Here is an 18,582-nt window from a genome sequence, read left to right on the forward strand (position 1 = left end):
TATTTGAAAGGTCACAGAACCCCCAGTTGGTGATCCACAGTAGCTGACAAAGGTTTGGTAAATTTGCTTGCAGCTGGTTTTTTGAACCATAATGAAGAGGAACTGTTGTAATTATTAAATTAATAATATGATGAGATAGGTATATATGATGTTTCTTTGGAAGTCTTGCAGTGGTTCATTTGTCAAGAGAGTCTGGGAAATGCTGTTCTAAATTAAACTATTCAAAAATAGATTAATTTTTGGTTTTAAACTTCAGGAAAATGTGTAAAGAACAAAATTTACCTAGATGCTTGAAATCACATATTAAAATCACTTTAATTATCCATCTGTTATACAATCTGTGAATTTGTTGACACTGGAGGCACTGATATTGAGCTTATCATCTTGTAGGATGGGGTGCAGGGTGTACCCTATTAAGATTTCATGGATTTTCAAAAGTAAGAACAGAAAAAGATAATCTTGCTTTGTGTCTAGCACTCTTAAAGTGCTTTTCAATTAATTGGAATTCTTTAATTTTTGCCTCTTATTTAGGATTCAAAGAATGGATCTTTGTGATTCAGTTTCTTTAAAGATCTTATTTTTCCCGTGTGACTCAACTTTTCTTTTATGGACTCTCACTTAATAAATTAATTTATGCAGATTTTTGAGAAGTCCATAGTCATTAACTAATTTTTCATTATCTGCCAATGAACTCTTATCAGTGATGACATGAATTTACTGTTTAATTCCAGATTGTGAGTATGCATAATTTGATAGCTCGTTACTGTCATTCGTGATTCTGTTTGTTGTTGTAGGCTCTGGATATGATCTTGGAAAAGATGAAGTCTTCAGGCTTTAACTTCTCTCAGATCAGAGCTTTGTCTGGTGCTGGCCAGGTTAGTTTGTACGGAAAAGTTCAGTTTTATTGTATTTATTTGACAAAGTATAAGGTAGAGTGATAAATTTAAACAATTGTATGGCAGAAGACTGTAAAGGCATAAAATAAGACCTCAACTTCTACATAAGCATCCACAGACATTCCTCAGGGGAACCAGATACCTGAAGCACACACAACAATCACTAGAAGATTGTGGGAGTGGCGGATGAGGTTTATTGCAGTGCAGTTATTTAGATCAGCATAGTGCAGAACTGCTTGGCTTCACTTTGGTTTAATTCTTTGTTCATTTTGAATTTCAGCAGATCCAGGTGCTTGTGGAAAATGGGGTAGGAGAAACAGCAAGGAGCAGTTTGCTAAAAGCACAGTAACATCCTACTGAGCAGTTTCTTGTTGGCTAGGACAGGCATCTGCCCAGAAACAGCAAAAATTATGCAGAAATTACAAAAATGCTGTTGTGATTTAGCCTGTAGTGCATAATGCCTTTTTTTGAGATTTATAAAACCCACCCTGACTTTTAGTCAGTTAGCCAGTCTCCTTCTAGTACTCCAATGAATCAACTAAAGCTTTTTTAACTTTCACAGATGATATTCAGGGTGAAGACAGCACCAAAGCAATAGCTAATTCTGACGTGCGAGGTTTAGGTTATTCATCTTGATGTATCTGGGACTAATTAATCAAAACCCTTGCTTTTATCTCCATGTTTCATTGATTGCAGTTGAAAGTCTGAACAAAGTGTCTGAAAATCAGAGCTGGTATTCTTCAGTGGAGCACAAGCTGGGGACTGCCAAGTAACCCCACCTTACTCCAGTGAAAAAAGGGAGCACATTTCCAGACTTCCCCTATTCCCTTTATTTTGCCTCCCTCCAGCAAGGGGGGCAGGCTTGTAATAGCACAGAACTAAACCTTGACTTTGGAGCCCTGGCTGCAGCTCAAAAAACCCTCAAATAAGTATCTAATGCCATTAGCAGTACAATAATTGCTCCCACTAGAAAATTCCGTAGTTCAAAATAATGTTCTGGTTTAGTGTCTGCTTTGCTCAGTCTTACATAAGAGTTTTTAATGAGACCCTTGATTTGAAATGGGCCATTTTTTGGTGCTAGTTTGGAGAAAGTTCTTTTGTTACTTAGAGTGTAAGATCAGGGTATGAACTTTGAGGCTTGGGAGGGCATCTCCATCCCCTGTTTCTGTATTTCCTACAGCAACATGGGAGTGTGTACTGGAAAAAAGGAAGCATCCAGATTTTAAAGAATGCATCATCTGAACTGCCTTTACATCAGTCACTAAAGGTAAGATGCACAAAAGCTCTGAAGGGAGGGCTACACTGTCCTTTTTCTGATCCTTACACATTGTTTTTCTTCTTCCTCTTGTTTGGCTGGGCTGCAAGCCCCTCCAGCATAAATGTAGTAGTTATTCCTTCAGTTGCAGGGCTTTTGACATTTTATTTTTTCCTGAATGACAGTATGTTCTGCTTTAAAAGCTTACAGTGGTAAGCCAGTGGGTATCCCCACAGAATCTTTCTGTGTCAAAGTAACAGTCTCTTCATTCTTCTAGAAAATGTAATATTTTTGTAAACAATCTGTAAATATTTTACATTTTTAATATATTGATATTAACAAAAAAATTGTGGTGGAAAAGACCACACTGTAACTGAGTTTCCTTGGAGGATGTGCAAATGATTTCATAAGAAAATATATCTATTTTAAAAAGACCAGTTTACACTTACCTCTGAAAAATGTAAGTGTAATGTTGTGTGGACTTAAAATCATCACCAAGTACCTTGTTGAACCTCAGCATTTTGTATGTGTCTGATTGCTGAGCTTTGAACACACACTTGACAAGCTGTTATTCAAAAAAAAACGCCTGTGAGGACTTAGCTTTCTTCTGGAAGACCCTTTTTTCCTTACTTCAGGGTCAGAAAGGACAGATTTATGTTGAAAGGGAGACTTTTGTGTAACTGATGTGTTAAATCACTGGTTTTGTAACCATCTCATCTGTGCAAAACTCATGGAAATGGCATTAAAATGATGGAATAAATGGCATATTAAGCCTCAGTTGTATTTCCAGGTGGCTATGCATTAAAGACAAATGTGTTAGTAGAGCTGTAGGAAGATAATCTGATGGTTTGCAGAGTTCTAAAAGGGGCTGGGGTTTTGGCTACCAGAGGATGTCCTGAGACATCATGCTGCAGGGTCTGTGAAGTGACAGCAGAAAAAGAATGTTGTTTCCCACTGAGGTAAAATTTGGGCTGAACTTTTCATCACTGGCCAACATTCTACCCAATATCTGATATCTGATTTCTGTAATTGCTGAGAGAATGGCAGAAGGCATGTCAGAGAACTGAGCTGGGAGCTGAAACGTAGGGCTGCTGTATTTTTATTGCTCTAGCAGGGACTTCTCAGAGATCAGACTTCCTAATAAAGGGTGTTCTTTTATGACAGGGCTGTTTTTCAGTCAGTAACAGTCCCATCTGGATGGATTCCAGCACAGCCTCCCAGTGCAGAGCGCTGGAGAAAGCCATGGGGGGAGCCCAGCCCCTGGCCACTGTCACTGGCTCCCGGGCCTATGAGGTAAGGAATGGATGGGGAGAAAGTTCCCAGCAGAATCTTGTGATAGAAACAATTCTATCCTCACAGGGAACTGCAGCAGGTAACCATCAGCCATGGTTAAACGACAGAACTTTTGAAGAAACTCCAACCATTGCTTTGCATTAGTCTCACAAAGGAAGATACAGAAATTTTATGGTGAAATGAACCAAACACTGGAATTTTTGAAGCAGGAGGCAGTTGGAGTGAGCATTTGGCCAGTGGTTTCCAAATACAGTGTTGGGTGACCATGCTTAAAGTCTCAGGGCCTGGTTGTTCCCTGAGAACAGCTTGTGTAGCCACATTTCTATTGGGATGGAAACCCAGTTTGTGTTACAGATTTGTTTAGGGTAAATCCTTCCACCTATTTGTGCACTGCTGCTCTGGGAAACTTCTGCAATTAAAATATTGGGCTTTTAATAGTCCCTGCAGGCTAACAAGCAGCTGTTGACCTAAGGGAAGTGATTAGGAAGTTTGGGACACTGTCAGAGGTACATTGTTACTTGTTTCCTCTGCCTGAGTCTTCCCTCCTTGTAACTGTGGCAATCCCTTGTGAAGTGGGAGCAGGGATGCTCTCCAGGCATCTCAGCAGCTGGCTGCTCATACTCTTGGTTCAACAGAATAATGCTTTAACTTCTGAATGATGTTTCTGTTTCTGAATCATCATTCAAAGTTTATGGTTGCTGTTGAAATCAGAATTTGTGTACCACTAACAGTTTATTTTTTAGTTGTTAAATGTTAAGGTTTCAGTGCTAGAAGGTTTTTTTTATTTTTTGACATAGTACGTGGATGAAAAATAAATATTCTCACAGCTGTTTTTAGCCTGTGCTGGAGTTTCTGCTTTGAGTATGAAACTTTCTGCTTTAATTTCAATTCACCTGCCTCACAGGCAGGTACATAGATTGTGTAGCTTAAACCTTTTCAAGGATTTGAAGGCAGCATTTGAATTGTGCTGGTTCCTGTGCACAGAATAAGTGTGATTCATTCCATTGAACTGTCATTTCTGAAATGTAAATTATGGATAGTAATGCTTTTCCACATGCCTTTTTTTCAAAAGGTGAACAAAATTCTCATAATGAGACTATGTGTTATACCCTGTTTAGTGCAGATTGCCTGCTGTGCACTGACTTTCATCATGCATCAGGCAAATTAAATATCCAAAGTGCAATGTTCTGAACTCATTACACAGAGTTAATGATTATTGACTCCATTTAGGGTTTGTGTTTCTAAGCATTTGCATTTCTTTCTCAGCGTTTTACAGGAAACCAGATAGCAAAGATTTACAGCCAGAATCCTGAGGTCTACAAGCAAACTGAGGTTGGCTTAACTTCAATTCCCTTATTGGAAAACACGGTTGAAAATCTTTTAAAATTAATTTTGTACAGATGTTTATACAGACCTTTTGCTAAAGATTATTCTGCTTCTTGTGTTTGAATTAAAGATGAAAATTGAATTTTTTATTTTTTAATTTTGTTAAATTATTAGTAGTTAGGCAGATAAAAATCTGACATCAGTTCTACTTTGAGTGTTAGATTTCTCAAGCTGGTGAATAGAGCTTTAAACTGAAGTTGTTGGGGGAGGAGAACCTCAGACCAACCCATTCCTACCAGTTTGATGCCAGTACCAGAAAGAGATACACCCAAAGCCTGGAGAGGGATGACAAGTCAGCAGGAGAGCACCTGAAGGACAGCAGCAGCCAGTAAAGTCACCTTCATTGGCAATCCAGATCAAATATCTGGGCAAACACACATGGCACAGGGAATAAACAGAAGTTAGAGGGTTATGATCCTTTTGGCATCATGGAGATGTGGTGGGATGCTTCCTGGAGTGTTGGAATGGAAGGATACAGGCTCTCCTAACCTGGTTAATATTCAAGGATCACCTTCTCCAAGCTCTGCAGTAATGCATCCCAACTAATATTAAGTCAGGCAAAAACATCAGGAGGCCTGGTGATTGTGTGGATGAACAAATTGCTCCTGGACAGATTCAAACACAAAAAGGAAGCCTACAGTAGGTGGAAATAAAGGCAGTAGCCTGGCAGGAATACTGAGAGGTTGTTTGAGCAGTCAGGGATCAGGTTGGGAAAGCTAAAACCCTGACAAAATTCAATCTGGCCAGGGACATCAAGGGCAACAAGAAAAGCATTTATAGGTATGTCAGTGGTGAAAGGAAGACTTTGAAAAATGTTGGCCCTGTCCAAAAGGAAATGGGAGACCCGGTTACCCAGGCTGTGGGGAAGGCCAGGCACTCAATGGCTTTTTTGCCTTGGCCTTCACTGGCAAGAGTTCCAGCCACATCACCTGTCACAGCAGGCAAAGGCAGGGGTTGGGACGGTTGAGAACCACCCAGTGTAGGAGAAGATCAAGTTCAAGACCATCTAAGGAACCTGAAGATGTACAAGTCCATGGAACCTGATGAGATACTTCCATGGGTTCTGAGGGAACTGGTGGACGAAGTGGCTAAGCCACTGTCCATCATATTTGAGAAGTTGTGACAGTCTGGTGAAGTTCCCACTGACTGGAAAATGAGAAACATAGACCCCTTTTGTACAAAGGGAAGTAAGTAAGGAAGTAAGGAAGACCTGGTTTTCCATTCCTTCAGTTCTTGATAGCATTAATAATTTTTTTTGGTGTGTTTTATTTTTTTAAAATCTCACCTCTGTATGAAGCAGTTAATTTCATGAGTCCATGGAACTGAGAACTGGTCAGACTGATTTTGGACCTTGGGGCCTGTTTGAACTGATGGCAAATTTTATCAATAAAGCTTATGCAAGGTGTGTTCAAGCACAAAATATCTCTCTGCCAGAGCTGGTCTTGGGGACCCTCAAGGAGCACTTAACATCTTGGCAGTCTCAGTGACATGTGGAAGGTGGATGTTTTTGCTTCTGTAGGTCAGCTTGCTAAACTGGCTGGCTGATTTACAGTTTAACTTCATCCTTTTTTCCTTCCATTTCAGGCAGCTACTACCCACTGGGGCACCACAGAAGGTAGCCTTTGTTATCTCAGCACAATGTGATATATTCTTGAGGAGAGATGCATGAAGAGCAAGTGCATCATTAAATTTCCTGGCCATTACAATCACCTCTTAGAGCTCTAGCTATAGGCTGCCCTTGAATGTTGTGTGAAGCTGTGGCTTTGTGATCATTAATAAAAAAACCTGTCACTTCTGGCTCACTCCACCAGTAGAGGTTTGATTCTGTTTAGTTATTGGGTGACAACCATATTTCTTCTGAGCAAGTCACAGCACAGAATGAGAAATTTGTCTGCTTTTGTGCTAGCTTCTTGGGAACAGACAATACTTGATCATGCAGAAAGCCTGGTGGTGGCTGGTTAATTTCATAGTTCACACAGCAGATGTGAAGAGGAAGCAGGTTCATGGTGGATCAGTGTCTTGTGTCACATGGGGCATTTTTTGGCCAGCCCTACAGCTGGATTTCAGGCAGCTGGAGCATGCCCTGAGGCAGAGCTGCAGGCAGTGGCTCAGTTCAAAACTGATTATCACCAGCTCCTGTGAGAAACTCCTGGGAGGTCTGGGGTCTCAGCTGGAAGGAAGGGGTCATGAAGAGGTGCTAAAGGTGCTCTCAGAGCTTTGCCAGAGCTTCTAAAAGCTTACAGACCTGTGCTGGGGGTGGGGCAGAGCATGGTTCTGAGCATTTCCCCTGTCATCAAGACACAGGTGGGTTTTTTCTTTTTTTTTTTGCATGTGTGTGTTTTTTTTTTAGAAAGTATTTTTCTTTGAAAATGAGATTCTGTGATATACTGAAGTTGTGGATTCATGCTAACAGAATATGCAAACATAGTAGGTGTGTTTTGCATGTTTCAGAAGGCAGAGCTATTAACAGCTTTTATCATGGGTTTACTTTCAGATTGATATGTGCTGTATTACTGTGATGGTCAGAGCTGAATAATCCTTCTAGGTGTATTTTTGAGTGCTTTCTGGGCCTAACCTTAGGCATCTATTAACATTTGCTGCTTCAAATTATTTAATTTGCTTTCCACTTATTTTCTTTGAAGTGAATACTGATGTGACTCACTATTTCCCAATTTTTTTTCTTTTTCAGAGAATCTCTTTGGTCAGTAGCTTTGCAGCTTCCCTTTTCCTAGGAACTTATGCACCCATTGATTACAGTGATGGTAAGTGTGGGCTTTTTTCATAATAACAGTTTAACAAGGAAATTTTCCTTTCCATCCCTGCATTATGTAGATGGGGGACAAGGTCTCTGGAATTTGTTTTCAATCTTTAAATTTTAATGACAAGTATATTACTTCTTTGGGTTTGTTGTTTGCTAAGCTTATCTATCCCCGTCATACTGATTCCCACTTCCCATCAAATGGCTCCACAGAAAAGCTTCCTAAATGTAATTATAGCTTTTTTCATTATTTTGTGATGTGTACAGGAGTGGTGAAAGATTGTTTAGAGGCATCAGAAAGTTGTGGAATATTAAACTAAACTTCAGAGTTCTGATATTTCTTTGATTTTGCTGGTTTAGCTCAGAGGTGCACAGGATGTGAACATGATGTATACTGTGATGATTTTTTTCCCCACCTAACTGGAATGTGTATCTACAACAGAAATGTATTTTCAAAATGAACCAGGAAAAAAAGCATAAATAAAGCAAAGTGTACTAAACCCAGTTAAAAAAAAGAAATCTTCCATATATCTCCATTCATCATAACAAAGACAAAAAAGTGACAAGACTACTGTCTTTTCTGTTGTATATTATCTCAGTTATCCAGCTTTTAAATGACAATTTTAAATGGCAGTTACAAAGGAAAGCATTTTCCTGGGAGCTCTGCTGTTATTTCTAAATAGCTTTTCTGATTTCTGCTCTGAAATGAAGAGAAGATATATTTCAGAGCTGAAAGGTTAGATAACAAGGCTCTCTGTGGAATTTTTGCATTACAGAGACGTGGTTCACACCCATGTGTTAAAACCAATTCATTTTTTCTCCTTTGTTATTCCATCAAATCTTACAGGAAAAGACAAGACATCAATTTTAGCTAATGGACAACTTACTTGCTATCAGAGCTTCCAGTTATGCTCGAGACCTCAGAAATGGCAAAGCAATCCATGCTTATTTCATAACACTTGTGAGATTATTATATCTGTTTTCTGGTCCTGTCCTTTAAGCCAAGTATTTCCACAGCTGAATTTTATTTTTTTTTGTGTATTATTGGCAACAATAACTCTTTGGAGATTTGCACTTTGCTCCTCAGCAGGTCCAAATACTGAGCACTTGAGCTGCTCAGCTACATATTGTACTTCAAAGAGAGATAGTGAGATCTTTAGGTGCTTTTTCTTATGAAGAAACATACTAATTTTTTTATTTTTCAGTGAGAGTGAAGTGTTAATTTTGATTTGAATGTTTAAAATTATAAGCATTTAAAGTATTTTCAATTTGCGTTCATTTTTTCATTTTTTGATAATGTTACTTTACCTTTTCTGCTTGGAAGAAAGTGGAGGAAAGCCATTCTTCTCCAATTTCAGAACATGAAAAAATGTTGGAAAACAAAGCATTTTAAAGTAAGGAAAATTAAAATTTTCTTAATTGGAAAATTTTCTAAGAAAATGAGTAATATTTTTCAAACAGCTCCAGGAGAGCCTGTTCTGTTACGCCTATGGATATTTGCAGAACCTGAATAAATGTTATGTGCTGTTCAGAGCATGTAAGATTATTAAATCTTTGTGTGAAAAAAAGATAAGAGAACTAAGCAGGATGTTATTGTTCTTTTTACAAGACAAAAGATTTTTTGGCATTGCAAGTTATATTTTGCCTCATTCATTCCTTTCTTCTGTTAATATAATGAGAGAAAATTCTAATCCCAGTAATAAAATGTAAGTATAGTGGATGCAGTAGTTATTTGGATGCAGCTGAAAAACTTGTTTTCTTGTCATTTACAGTTTCTTTCGATTCACTTGATCTTTTACTTAGCACCTGTGTATTGTAGTTTAAAATGCATCTCTCAAAATAATATTCAGATAATAGACCTATTCTTCATTTCTTTAGGTTTAACTTCAGGTCATATTGTCTTTTAAAGACCCTGTCATATTGTTTAGCTCTACACAATAACTTATCTCTCTAAATTTGCAGGTCATTGTGGGAAATGTGCTATTCAGTTTCAGGATTTTTTCCTTTTCTTCTTAAAGGTCCAATCTTTTAAGGTTCAAATCACTTGTGAATGGCTGAGCACCCTGAGTGATTGATTTAAAAAACCTGAAATTACCTTCTAGTGGAATGAAGAATGATTTTCATTTATATTGTGCAGATGTTAAAAGTAAGATACATCTGGGGCCTAAAGAAGTTGAACACTTGGGGCATTGTTTCTTTTAGAAGACACCTTAAAGAACAGCAATTCAGCTCTTGACCTGCAGAAGCTTTATCTTTTGAAATGCTTTTCTAAGAGCCTTAGGCAAATTGTAGCTTAGCATACTTGTTTTTTGTTGTTCTATCAAAAAAGGATGTTTTGGACTGAAGCCTTTTCAAAAGGAGTGTGGTGGGCTGAATTTACTCCTCCTGTAGCTTGTGTGATTACACTTCCCATGGCTTTAGCTCACTGAAAAGGCAATCCAGAGTGCTGTAATGCAGAAACAGATGCACTTACCTGTTTATAAATGTGTGCAAATATTGATCTTTACTTTGTTGATTAATAAAACCAGTTAGTCTGCATCGTTGGGCCATTGTAATGGAAGTGTTTGTATTCTCCCCTTTCCCCCCTAAGCGTTCAAGCACTCACACTTTTGTATTTGTAATAAATATTAGCAAGTCCTGATCATGCTCCTGGTCATTCTGTGCTAAAAGTCAGTGATGTTTGCAGTGAAATATGAAAATCTATTAATCCATGTTTTGACCCTTTCCTCAGTTCTTACTGTGCTGTGGCCTTGGCTGTTGACCTTCACTGCTGATGGGGTGATGAGTACAAGGGCTGCCTTGTACTTGTTTGTTTTCTCCCCTTACTCATCAGATTATTACTGATTTTGTATATTAAACTTTGTGAAGTAGATCAAGAGCAGAGGTGTTAGAGTTAGAAACTCGGTGTGCATCACTCCTCATATAATCAGAGGAGCATTTAACTGTTTATTTTCCACTGACTAGAGATTCCCATGCCCACAGCTGGATAGGATGAATCCAGCTCAACAGATTAATAGTTCTTCTAAAACAGTTGTTTCACATTTTTAAAATGAGTTTCTGAGGCTGGGGCAAATTGCCTCATCTCTCTTTTCTCAGGGCACATGAAAGTCTTTGTGCCACTGCATCTGCCAGTTAATAAATTGAAGTTGTTTCTGTATAATGTAAACATTTAGTTATAAAGATTAGAGGCTTTTCTGCTTTAAGCAGGAAAGCTTGAAGGCTGCCCTAATGTCTTGTAAAATTGCATTGTAGGATTCTGGTGAAATGTTTCTTTTAGGCTTGTGGGGTATGGACCAAGAAAGATTAAAAAAACCCAAACCAATAAAAAATGCAGAAAACAGCAAAGCTAACCTTTCTGTAGAAAATTCCTGTGAATTTAAAGATTCTGTTCCTCACTGCTTTAGTTTAGTGAAGAAATTTTTGGCCTTTTAAATCATGGACTTTTCCAGGAAAATCTGTGGATATGTGTGTTTCCTTGTAGAAAGCCCTGTTATGCCTGAGAGCATGGAACATGTGGCTGCTCACACCCTCCACCTCTGAAAAGTGCAGGTGGTGACTCTGGGCTGAGTTTACCTTGTCAGGACACAGTTTACCTTGGGAAGGAGGAGATGGCTGGATTTAAAATTGATCTCTCATAGGGAACTGAGATAAGATGGAGTAAATCTTACCATCTTTCCTTTTCTGGGTGTGTAGTGGTGATTTTGATGGCAGAAAAGGGATTTACATCCTTTGTCTGTGGGAGGATTGTTGCACTTCATACTCTGTCAAATTCCTGCTGTTGCATCAAAGGGCAAATATGTTAAGTGTGTTTAATTTGCCTGAAATGGGATTGATTGAGTTGGATAAAATTAATTCTGTTTTTATGTTATTAAGAATAATCCAAATATCCTGCTGTTTGGCTTGAGTTTTTCCAGTGTCTCAGCTCGAGTGTGCAGCACTTTCTGTTTACAACACCGTGTGGAGCACTAGGTCCAGACCACACTGGGACTGTACTGGGACTGTATCCCGCACTTGGGATTGTACCGATAAATATAAAGTTTGTTTATAAATGCTATTAAAACCATTTTTAAGCCTGTATGAAAAACTCTGCTGGGAGTTGGTAGGGTGAGCTCATTTGTGCTTGTGTAACCAGCAGCAAAGTGTATGAGGAGTGTGTTAAAGGCCCTTTCTCAGTGTAGAAGCACTGCTGGAGCCTTGTGATGTGCTGTCTGGGGCTTGAATCCTTTTCTTCCTCTGCATCCTAGCACTGCAAGCAAAGTCCTGTTCCACAGGCACTGCATGGGGCATCAACTTCACCATCTTTATGATTTAAAAAGCTTAAAAATGTACTGAATGAAAGGAAATACCAGGTTTTTCACTGTGCTCAACTGATGATGTGGCTGTGTTTCTGAGATAAATAAATTGTGGGACAAACAGTATTTGAAATAAAACTGAAATAAAACTAAATCTAGAGTAAGATTACTATGTCCCTGAGCAGCACTAACCAAAAAAACATACACATTTTGAAGTCTAATGAAATGTGCAATTAAAGGCATCTTAGAATCAGAAGCCAGGGGTGTGGAATGCTCAGTAGGTTGTATAGATTTGGCCACTAATCAACTTCAATTAACTTTTAAACAAGCAATAAAGCAGTGAGGAAAGAGCAATGAGAATCAGAACCAAAATTGCACAGGCCTTTTTCAGATCTACAGATAGTTCTGGTGAGAAAACAGGTGACCAAATCAGTTATTTAGTTTTTTTGCATCCTGTAAATCAGTTCACAGAACCTGGCCTTAAGAGGTTTGCACACTCGCAGGTGTTGCAGATTTCAGTTGGGCTGCTCAGCATTCCTGAAAATCATGGCTTTGGTATTCAAAACTGCATACCAAATTATCCTCAAAATTAGAGGGTTTATTTGAAAAGTTGAAAAGGGAAACACTGATATGGAGAAAAATTAGTCAGTGTGGATTTAGATGCTGATAGGATACTCTGCTCAAAGGTAGGAGTAATGTAAAGCCATCCCAGTGAGGGGGGAATTTCTTCACTTTTAGGTCTCTACTGAGCACAGCACATCTTCAAGACATTGCCCTTCACCTTTAGTTACTTGTATGAAGTCCTTGTCTAGGGTGGAAGATTTGGGGGGGAGCTGATGGGGATGATATTCTTATTATTACTCATAATTTGTGAATGACTGAATTTCCTAGTGCACTGTACATCAGAGAAGCATTTTCTGCTACTTTTGCAGGTGAAAGCTCTCCAGAGGCTAAATTATCAGTATCCTTTATTCTTAGAAGAGCTGAAACCATCCTTTTTAAATGTAAAACATCTGTAAATTTTTCTGTTGTTGGACTTGTCTTTGCTTAACCCTATGCACTTCCTCTTTTGATCTGTCTTGTAGGTTCTGGTATGAACTTGCTGCAGATTTGGGAAAAGGCATGGTCAAAGTCCTGCCTTGATGCTTGTGCCCCTGGATTAGAGGAGAGGCTAGGCTGTCCTGTGCCATCTCACTCAGTCCTGGTATGTGCCTGGCCAGAAGAGCTGTAAATAACAACTGGGGCTTTTCTGGGAGTTTGCTAATGGCATTTGGAGTGCATTTGTGTGTACAATGCTGCTGGTTTAATATTTCCAGCTGTGTTCTGAAGGTGTTTTTCAGAGCAAATACTGACATCTTTGGAGACTGACACCCATCATAGCTTTGGTCTCCTTGGATTCTTGCATGCCCTGGGCTGTGTGAGAAACTTTTTGGTAGATGCTCCAATGATAAGAATTTTTGGGGTCCTCTCTCATGCCTCAGAGCACCTGGTCACTGCAGAGCTGCACACGGTGTTTATTGCTGCAGAATCAGAACCCAACATTTGCATTTCTCAACAGAGATCTTGTTTTAAGCTGTTTGTAGAGTTAATGAGGTAATCTTTGTGAATAATTTGGGATATTTAAAGCTCCTCAGTTCACGTAGCATAATGGGGAAATCAAATCAAGCCTCACATCTCCTGAGTAAATGAGTTTAATCTTCCTACCCAGCACAAAACCAGCTATTCTTTAGCTGTGCACATGTGAGGCAGTGGAGATACCCATCACCTGAGCCCTCTGAATTCACTGCTGTAATGGAGAGGAACATATAAAAAAATCCTTATAGATGTCCTTGTATTTTTTATGGATAGTTTTCCTCTGTTTTTTTTTCTCTTTGGCTATCAAATGTGGCTTAAAAGAATACAGTTCTTGACCTCTAAAATAATAAGGGTCATATTCCAGCATTTGATGCTGTGATGTATATTAATGTTGTGTTTCCTCTTATGTTTGCATTGAATTTCTAATTTGTAGCTATTAATATTCATGTATATGTGCAAAACAGATAGATGTGTTTATGTTACTTGATGTGAATAACTGAAGAAAGACCCAAAGCTAAAATGCTGCTATTTACTAGCCTATTTCCAAATCTAATCTGAGGGTATTTCTGTGAGGTTCTCAACAACTACAACAAAAAAAAGTGCATTAAATTTTTTTAAAATATTCATTTATACCTTAAATGTTCAGAAATTATTCTTGTAGCTGCTCTAGGGTTTTTCAGTTCTGTGTTACAATATATTATGTCATATATTGCAAGACTGCATTCCATTTGTTTTGAGCTTTTTTCCCTCTCTTTCTTTCTTTCCTTAGGGGCCCATTTCTCCATATTATAGTCAGCGTTATGGGTTTAGCCCAGACTGTAAAATAGTAGCATTTACAGGAGACAATCCAGGTGAGATCATTAACTGTGCAAGATTCAGTGGATATGATTATGTATGTACTGAAATTCTAAATCTATCTTACTGGTTCTCGGGTGCTGCCTATAAAATGAAAGAATATTGTTTTTATCAGCATTAATTCCTCTTTCCAACACCCTTCCATCACCAGTTCTTCTGAGATAGAGTTATCTTGGATAGGCTGTTTATGACAAATTAATTCTCTTTTGCCAAGTAATCAGAGGTGAATTCATTTGCCTCTTGATAGCTTCAGTTTTTGTTCACCTGCCTATGAGAAATTATCCCTACTATGAACTGCTAACATTTTCCTTTAGAAAATATGAACTTAAAAAATGCTCTTGTATCTTCTCAGACAAAAATTTGGAGATGGACCTTGTTGGCTTTCTCTACGAATTAGAGCTGTCCTTTCAACAGACTGATAGATCTCAGTACTAGGGAAGGTGTCAATTTAGGGTCAGCTTTTTGAATCCTGGAGACTCTTTCAGTGTAAAGGAAACATTTATGTTTCTCAAGACTATGAAAATAAAATACTTCCCATATTACAGTAGCTTTTGCAGGTTTGATTCATGATAGAAGCTTCATTATGATATATTTTACATTCTTATTCTGGGAGTTGGGTAAACTGCATTTCCCAAAAGTCGAATTTTTTCTTCTAGAGACCCAAATTCAACTTAGTCCAATAAATATGTGATTAATCTGATAGAAGTGGGAATGTTCCTCCCTTAAAGTGTGTTGTTAACCAAGGGTCCACTGTATATAAAACCTGAATACATAAACCATTAGAAAAATCATGCTGTTCTGTAGTCCTTTGTCTTGAGCATTTTGATTTTATTAAAAATCCCTCCCTCACCCAAATGCTTTATCCATCTTTTCTGGTGGATAGCCCAAGGCCATCAGGAGCATATTTGCCACTTGTATTGTACTTTGAGATAGTGTTTGTAATGTCCTATGATGTCTTGGAAAACAGTCTGTAATTGAGTCAAAGAACTACCTTTGTACCTGGTATTCTTTTTGCTTTCAGCATCACTGGCAGGGATGAGACTTCAAGAAGGAGACATTGCAGTAAGTCAAAGCACTCTCCTGAAAACTGTCTGTGTCCTTGGATGCTTGAAATACTTGAAATATAAATAGCTGCAGGTCACCAGTTATATGTACCTGCTAGTGTTGATTTGCTTATTGGATTTATGTTTGTTCTATTTCTATCAATCTGTAAGCTGCCTGAAAGATTTTAAGTAAACTCTTGTGACTATTTTTAACTAATACTCCAGACATTAAAACCCAAGTCTCCATCTCGTATGTATTTCACTGGCATGACAGCCTAAGTCAGAGCTAGCTTCAACACAAATCCAATTGACTTAATGTGTAATTTAAAAACAATTAGTGGTAATAACAAATGGTTTTAATTTAATTTCTGTATTGCTTTCCGTGCACATTGTGATAAGGCTTCAATTATTTTTTTCCCCTCCAGATTAGCCTTGGCACAAGTGACACATTGTTCCTGTGGATCCAAGAGCCAACTCCTGCCTTAGAAGGTCATATCCTCTGCAATCCTGTTGATTCTCAAACATATATGGCACTTTTATGGTAATATAATTTATTTTTTTTTCCATCTGGGATCGATAACATATATTTCTTTGCCTGTGTTAGTGCTTTTTATTTCTTTTGTGAAATGATAATGAATAGAACATTCAGCATTCTCTACGGTATATGGCAATCTACTGCTGAAACATTTCCATCAACATTGTAGCATTCCTATTGTTTAATTTGAAGAACTGAAACTGCAGAGTTGTGGGGGATAAATTCTCATGACAATAAAAGCTGCAATTATTTTGGCGTACGGATAGAGCCTGTTCACTGTGTGTATCTCAGGTAATGCATTTAATGTACAGGAATAACAAACCTGCTGAGACAGGATGTGAGATGTGTGAAGCCTGACCAGGCTGTGCAACTTCTGTGCTCCTCTAGTGGTCCAGCAGGGTCATAATGGAGCAGGTGAAGATTCCTTTTCCAGAGAGGAGTGTAATCAGGGCTGTTCAGGGGTGTATTAGGGCTGTGCTTGAGGAAAATATTGGGCTCTCAAGAAACCCAGCTGAGAAGATGATCCTCCTGGTAGCTTTTGGATGCTGTGATTTGGGAATTGTTTGGCCCCTTGCCAGCCAAGCAGGTGGACTGGAGCTGTGTTTGCCCTCACTGAACCACTGTATTCTGGATTAAAATTTCCAGTCCAGGTCATAGTGTTTTGGAAAATATTTGTAAGTAATATACAGATAAATTTTGTGTCTAAATCCCTTGGATTGTATGTGCTTGAAACTCAGAACTTCAGCAATGCTCAAGTCTGCTCTGGAGCTGTAGTGTTGAATCCCACCTGTACAGTAGTAGATGACAGTGGGAACAGTGTTCGTGAAGTTGAGTTAAAAAAAATGATGTCAATTGCAAGATACTGAATTTTATTTAGTGATTTCCCAGCAGGTTTTGTTTGTTTTGTTTTGTGGGGTTTTTCTTGTTTGTTTGTTTGCTTTTGTTTTTAACTTACATTTGAGTTTTTCTTCTACTTGATGTTTTCTTTACTTCTGCTGTGTAAAAGAGCTATATAAACAACCTGTTCATAATAGGAAAGCAGATACTGAGGTATTTTTCTGAATAAATGTTGCACTGCTGTTCTTTCACTGCAGCCTAACATGTGGTTTGGTGGTGGCCTTGGCAGTGCTGAGTTAATCCTTCCTGTTCCTCCTGTTTAGTCATTTCTGAGCTGACACTGCCCCTTTGGAACCAAGGCCTCTTTATTTCTGGAATATTAGTTAATAGGGGACTCTCACTTGAAAAAAAATGCCTGATATACAAGACAGGGTATTTGTATAGAAAAAACAAATAACTGAAACACTGAAACAACTGAAGAGTTGGTGCTACTGAATGAAAGTTCAATGTTTTCCTTGCCCTAATTTTTGATATTTCTGTGCCTCTCCTGCTGAGTTGCTCTGATAACTTTGTGCTGGAGAGTGTTCAAACTGCTTTCTCCTGGATAAAAGTCCAGTGCTGCAGTATTTTGCAGGAGTGTGATATTCACAAAGAAGATGACAGCATGAGGTGTGCAAAGACCATAAAAATTGAAGAGATGCATATTTTACTGCATGGTTTGTTTACTGGCTGTGGTGCTTTCCTTTGCCAGATCCTGGCACAGAACCAGACCTCATAAGTCTTGTTGGACCTAAGCTGGTTCCATGCAGGTACCATAGTCCTGAAATCATAAATGCAACGTGGAGACACTCCTGCTGCTCCTTGCAGAGTCATCTCAGAGTGAGTGGTGGCAGGGCACTCCTCTGAGGAGATGTCTCAGCTGTTCAGAGCTAGCCTGGGTTTGGCATGGCCTGCCAGCCTGGGTCTAATCCCACTCACTGGAGAAATGACTCTGCAATGTGTTCCCCAGCACCTCCTGTAAAAGTTGTTTTCTTTTATCTTGCTCTTCTTTCTCTATCTCTTTCCATAATGAAGTGATTATATCTTTTAACTTGGCCAGCTTTATTTGGCTGATAAACAATAGCAAGTAAAGGAACAAAATGCTTTAAAAATCTAGAGCTAAACGTTTTGGAAAATGCATATGGTGTGTTTGTGTGTTTCAGTTTTAAGAACGGCTCTCTGATGAGAGAGAGGATCAGAGATGAATGTGCTTCAGGCTCCTGGGATGAATTCTCCAAAGCCTTATCATCAACTGCTGCTGGAAACAGTGGAAATTTGGGTATGAACCTTAGCAGGGCTGGGACTTTGAGGGTTTGCTTAGACACATACTGCAGTGGGTGTTGTACCTGCTTTACTTGGGTCATCATAAAGGTCAAGAATTAAGTTAACTAGAGCAAGAGAAATTCCTGATGTGTACTTGGAAATACCGTGTTGACAGCCTAAGTGTCATCACAGTGTTTTCCTTGAATATTCACTGAGTAAGAAAATCATATTTATGGATCTCCTTTGGTCGTTGGAAGGGTTTTAGTAACGTCTTAACTGTAGAATGTTTAAAACTAGTAATTTCTGAAGGAGGCTTTCATTAAAGTTTATTTCTTTTTCTGAAGACTCAAACCAAGTGAATGAAGTAGCTCCATATTATTTCTTTCTCAGTCATTACTCTAGAATCTTGCTCATGCATGTGTACAAAGCAATGATGTCAAGGGATGCTCTTATTTCCTGCATTTTCCCCAGTGTGTGTCACAGAATAATTTCATTCCTCTTTTTTCCCCCCATGTTATGGTTAGTGAATGAAATGTAACAAAATTCTGATGGTGG

The 18,582-nt window shown here is 38.6% G+C and overlaps 1 protein-coding gene across 4 annotated transcripts in view; it reads left to right on the top strand.

The window, feature by feature from the left end:
* XYLB (xylulokinase) overlaps positions 1 to 18,582 on the top strand; it is a 103,444-nt gene that overhangs the window by 26,603 nt on the left and 58,259 nt on the right. For all 4 annotated transcript variants that reach the window (XM_086866071.1, XM_086866063.1, XM_086866081.1 and 1 more), the window contains 10 exons: positions 795 to 875; positions 2,077 to 2,163; positions 3,316 to 3,444; positions 4,711 to 4,776; positions 7,520 to 7,592; positions 12,966 to 13,084; positions 14,225 to 14,306; positions 15,332 to 15,372; positions 15,779 to 15,894; positions 17,928 to 18,043. In XM_086866071.1, coding sequence (XP_086722197.1) covers positions 795 to 875; positions 2,077 to 2,163; positions 3,316 to 3,444; positions 4,711 to 4,776; positions 7,520 to 7,592; positions 12,966 to 13,084; positions 14,225 to 14,306; positions 15,332 to 15,372; positions 15,779 to 15,894; positions 17,928 to 18,043 — 910 coding nt within the window. The remainder of the gene's footprint in view (positions 1 to 794; positions 876 to 2,076; positions 2,164 to 3,315; positions 3,445 to 4,710; positions 4,777 to 7,519; positions 7,593 to 12,965; positions 13,085 to 14,224; positions 14,307 to 15,331; positions 15,373 to 15,778; positions 15,895 to 17,927; positions 18,044 to 18,582) is intronic.

Source organism: Cyanistes caeruleus, chromosome 1 (assembly GCF_971803275.1).
Source record: "Cyanistes caeruleus chromosome 1, bCyaCae1.hap1.1, whole genome shotgun sequence".
In the NCBI taxonomy this organism is placed as follows: Eukaryota; Metazoa; Chordata; class Aves; order Passeriformes; family Paridae; genus Cyanistes; species Cyanistes caeruleus.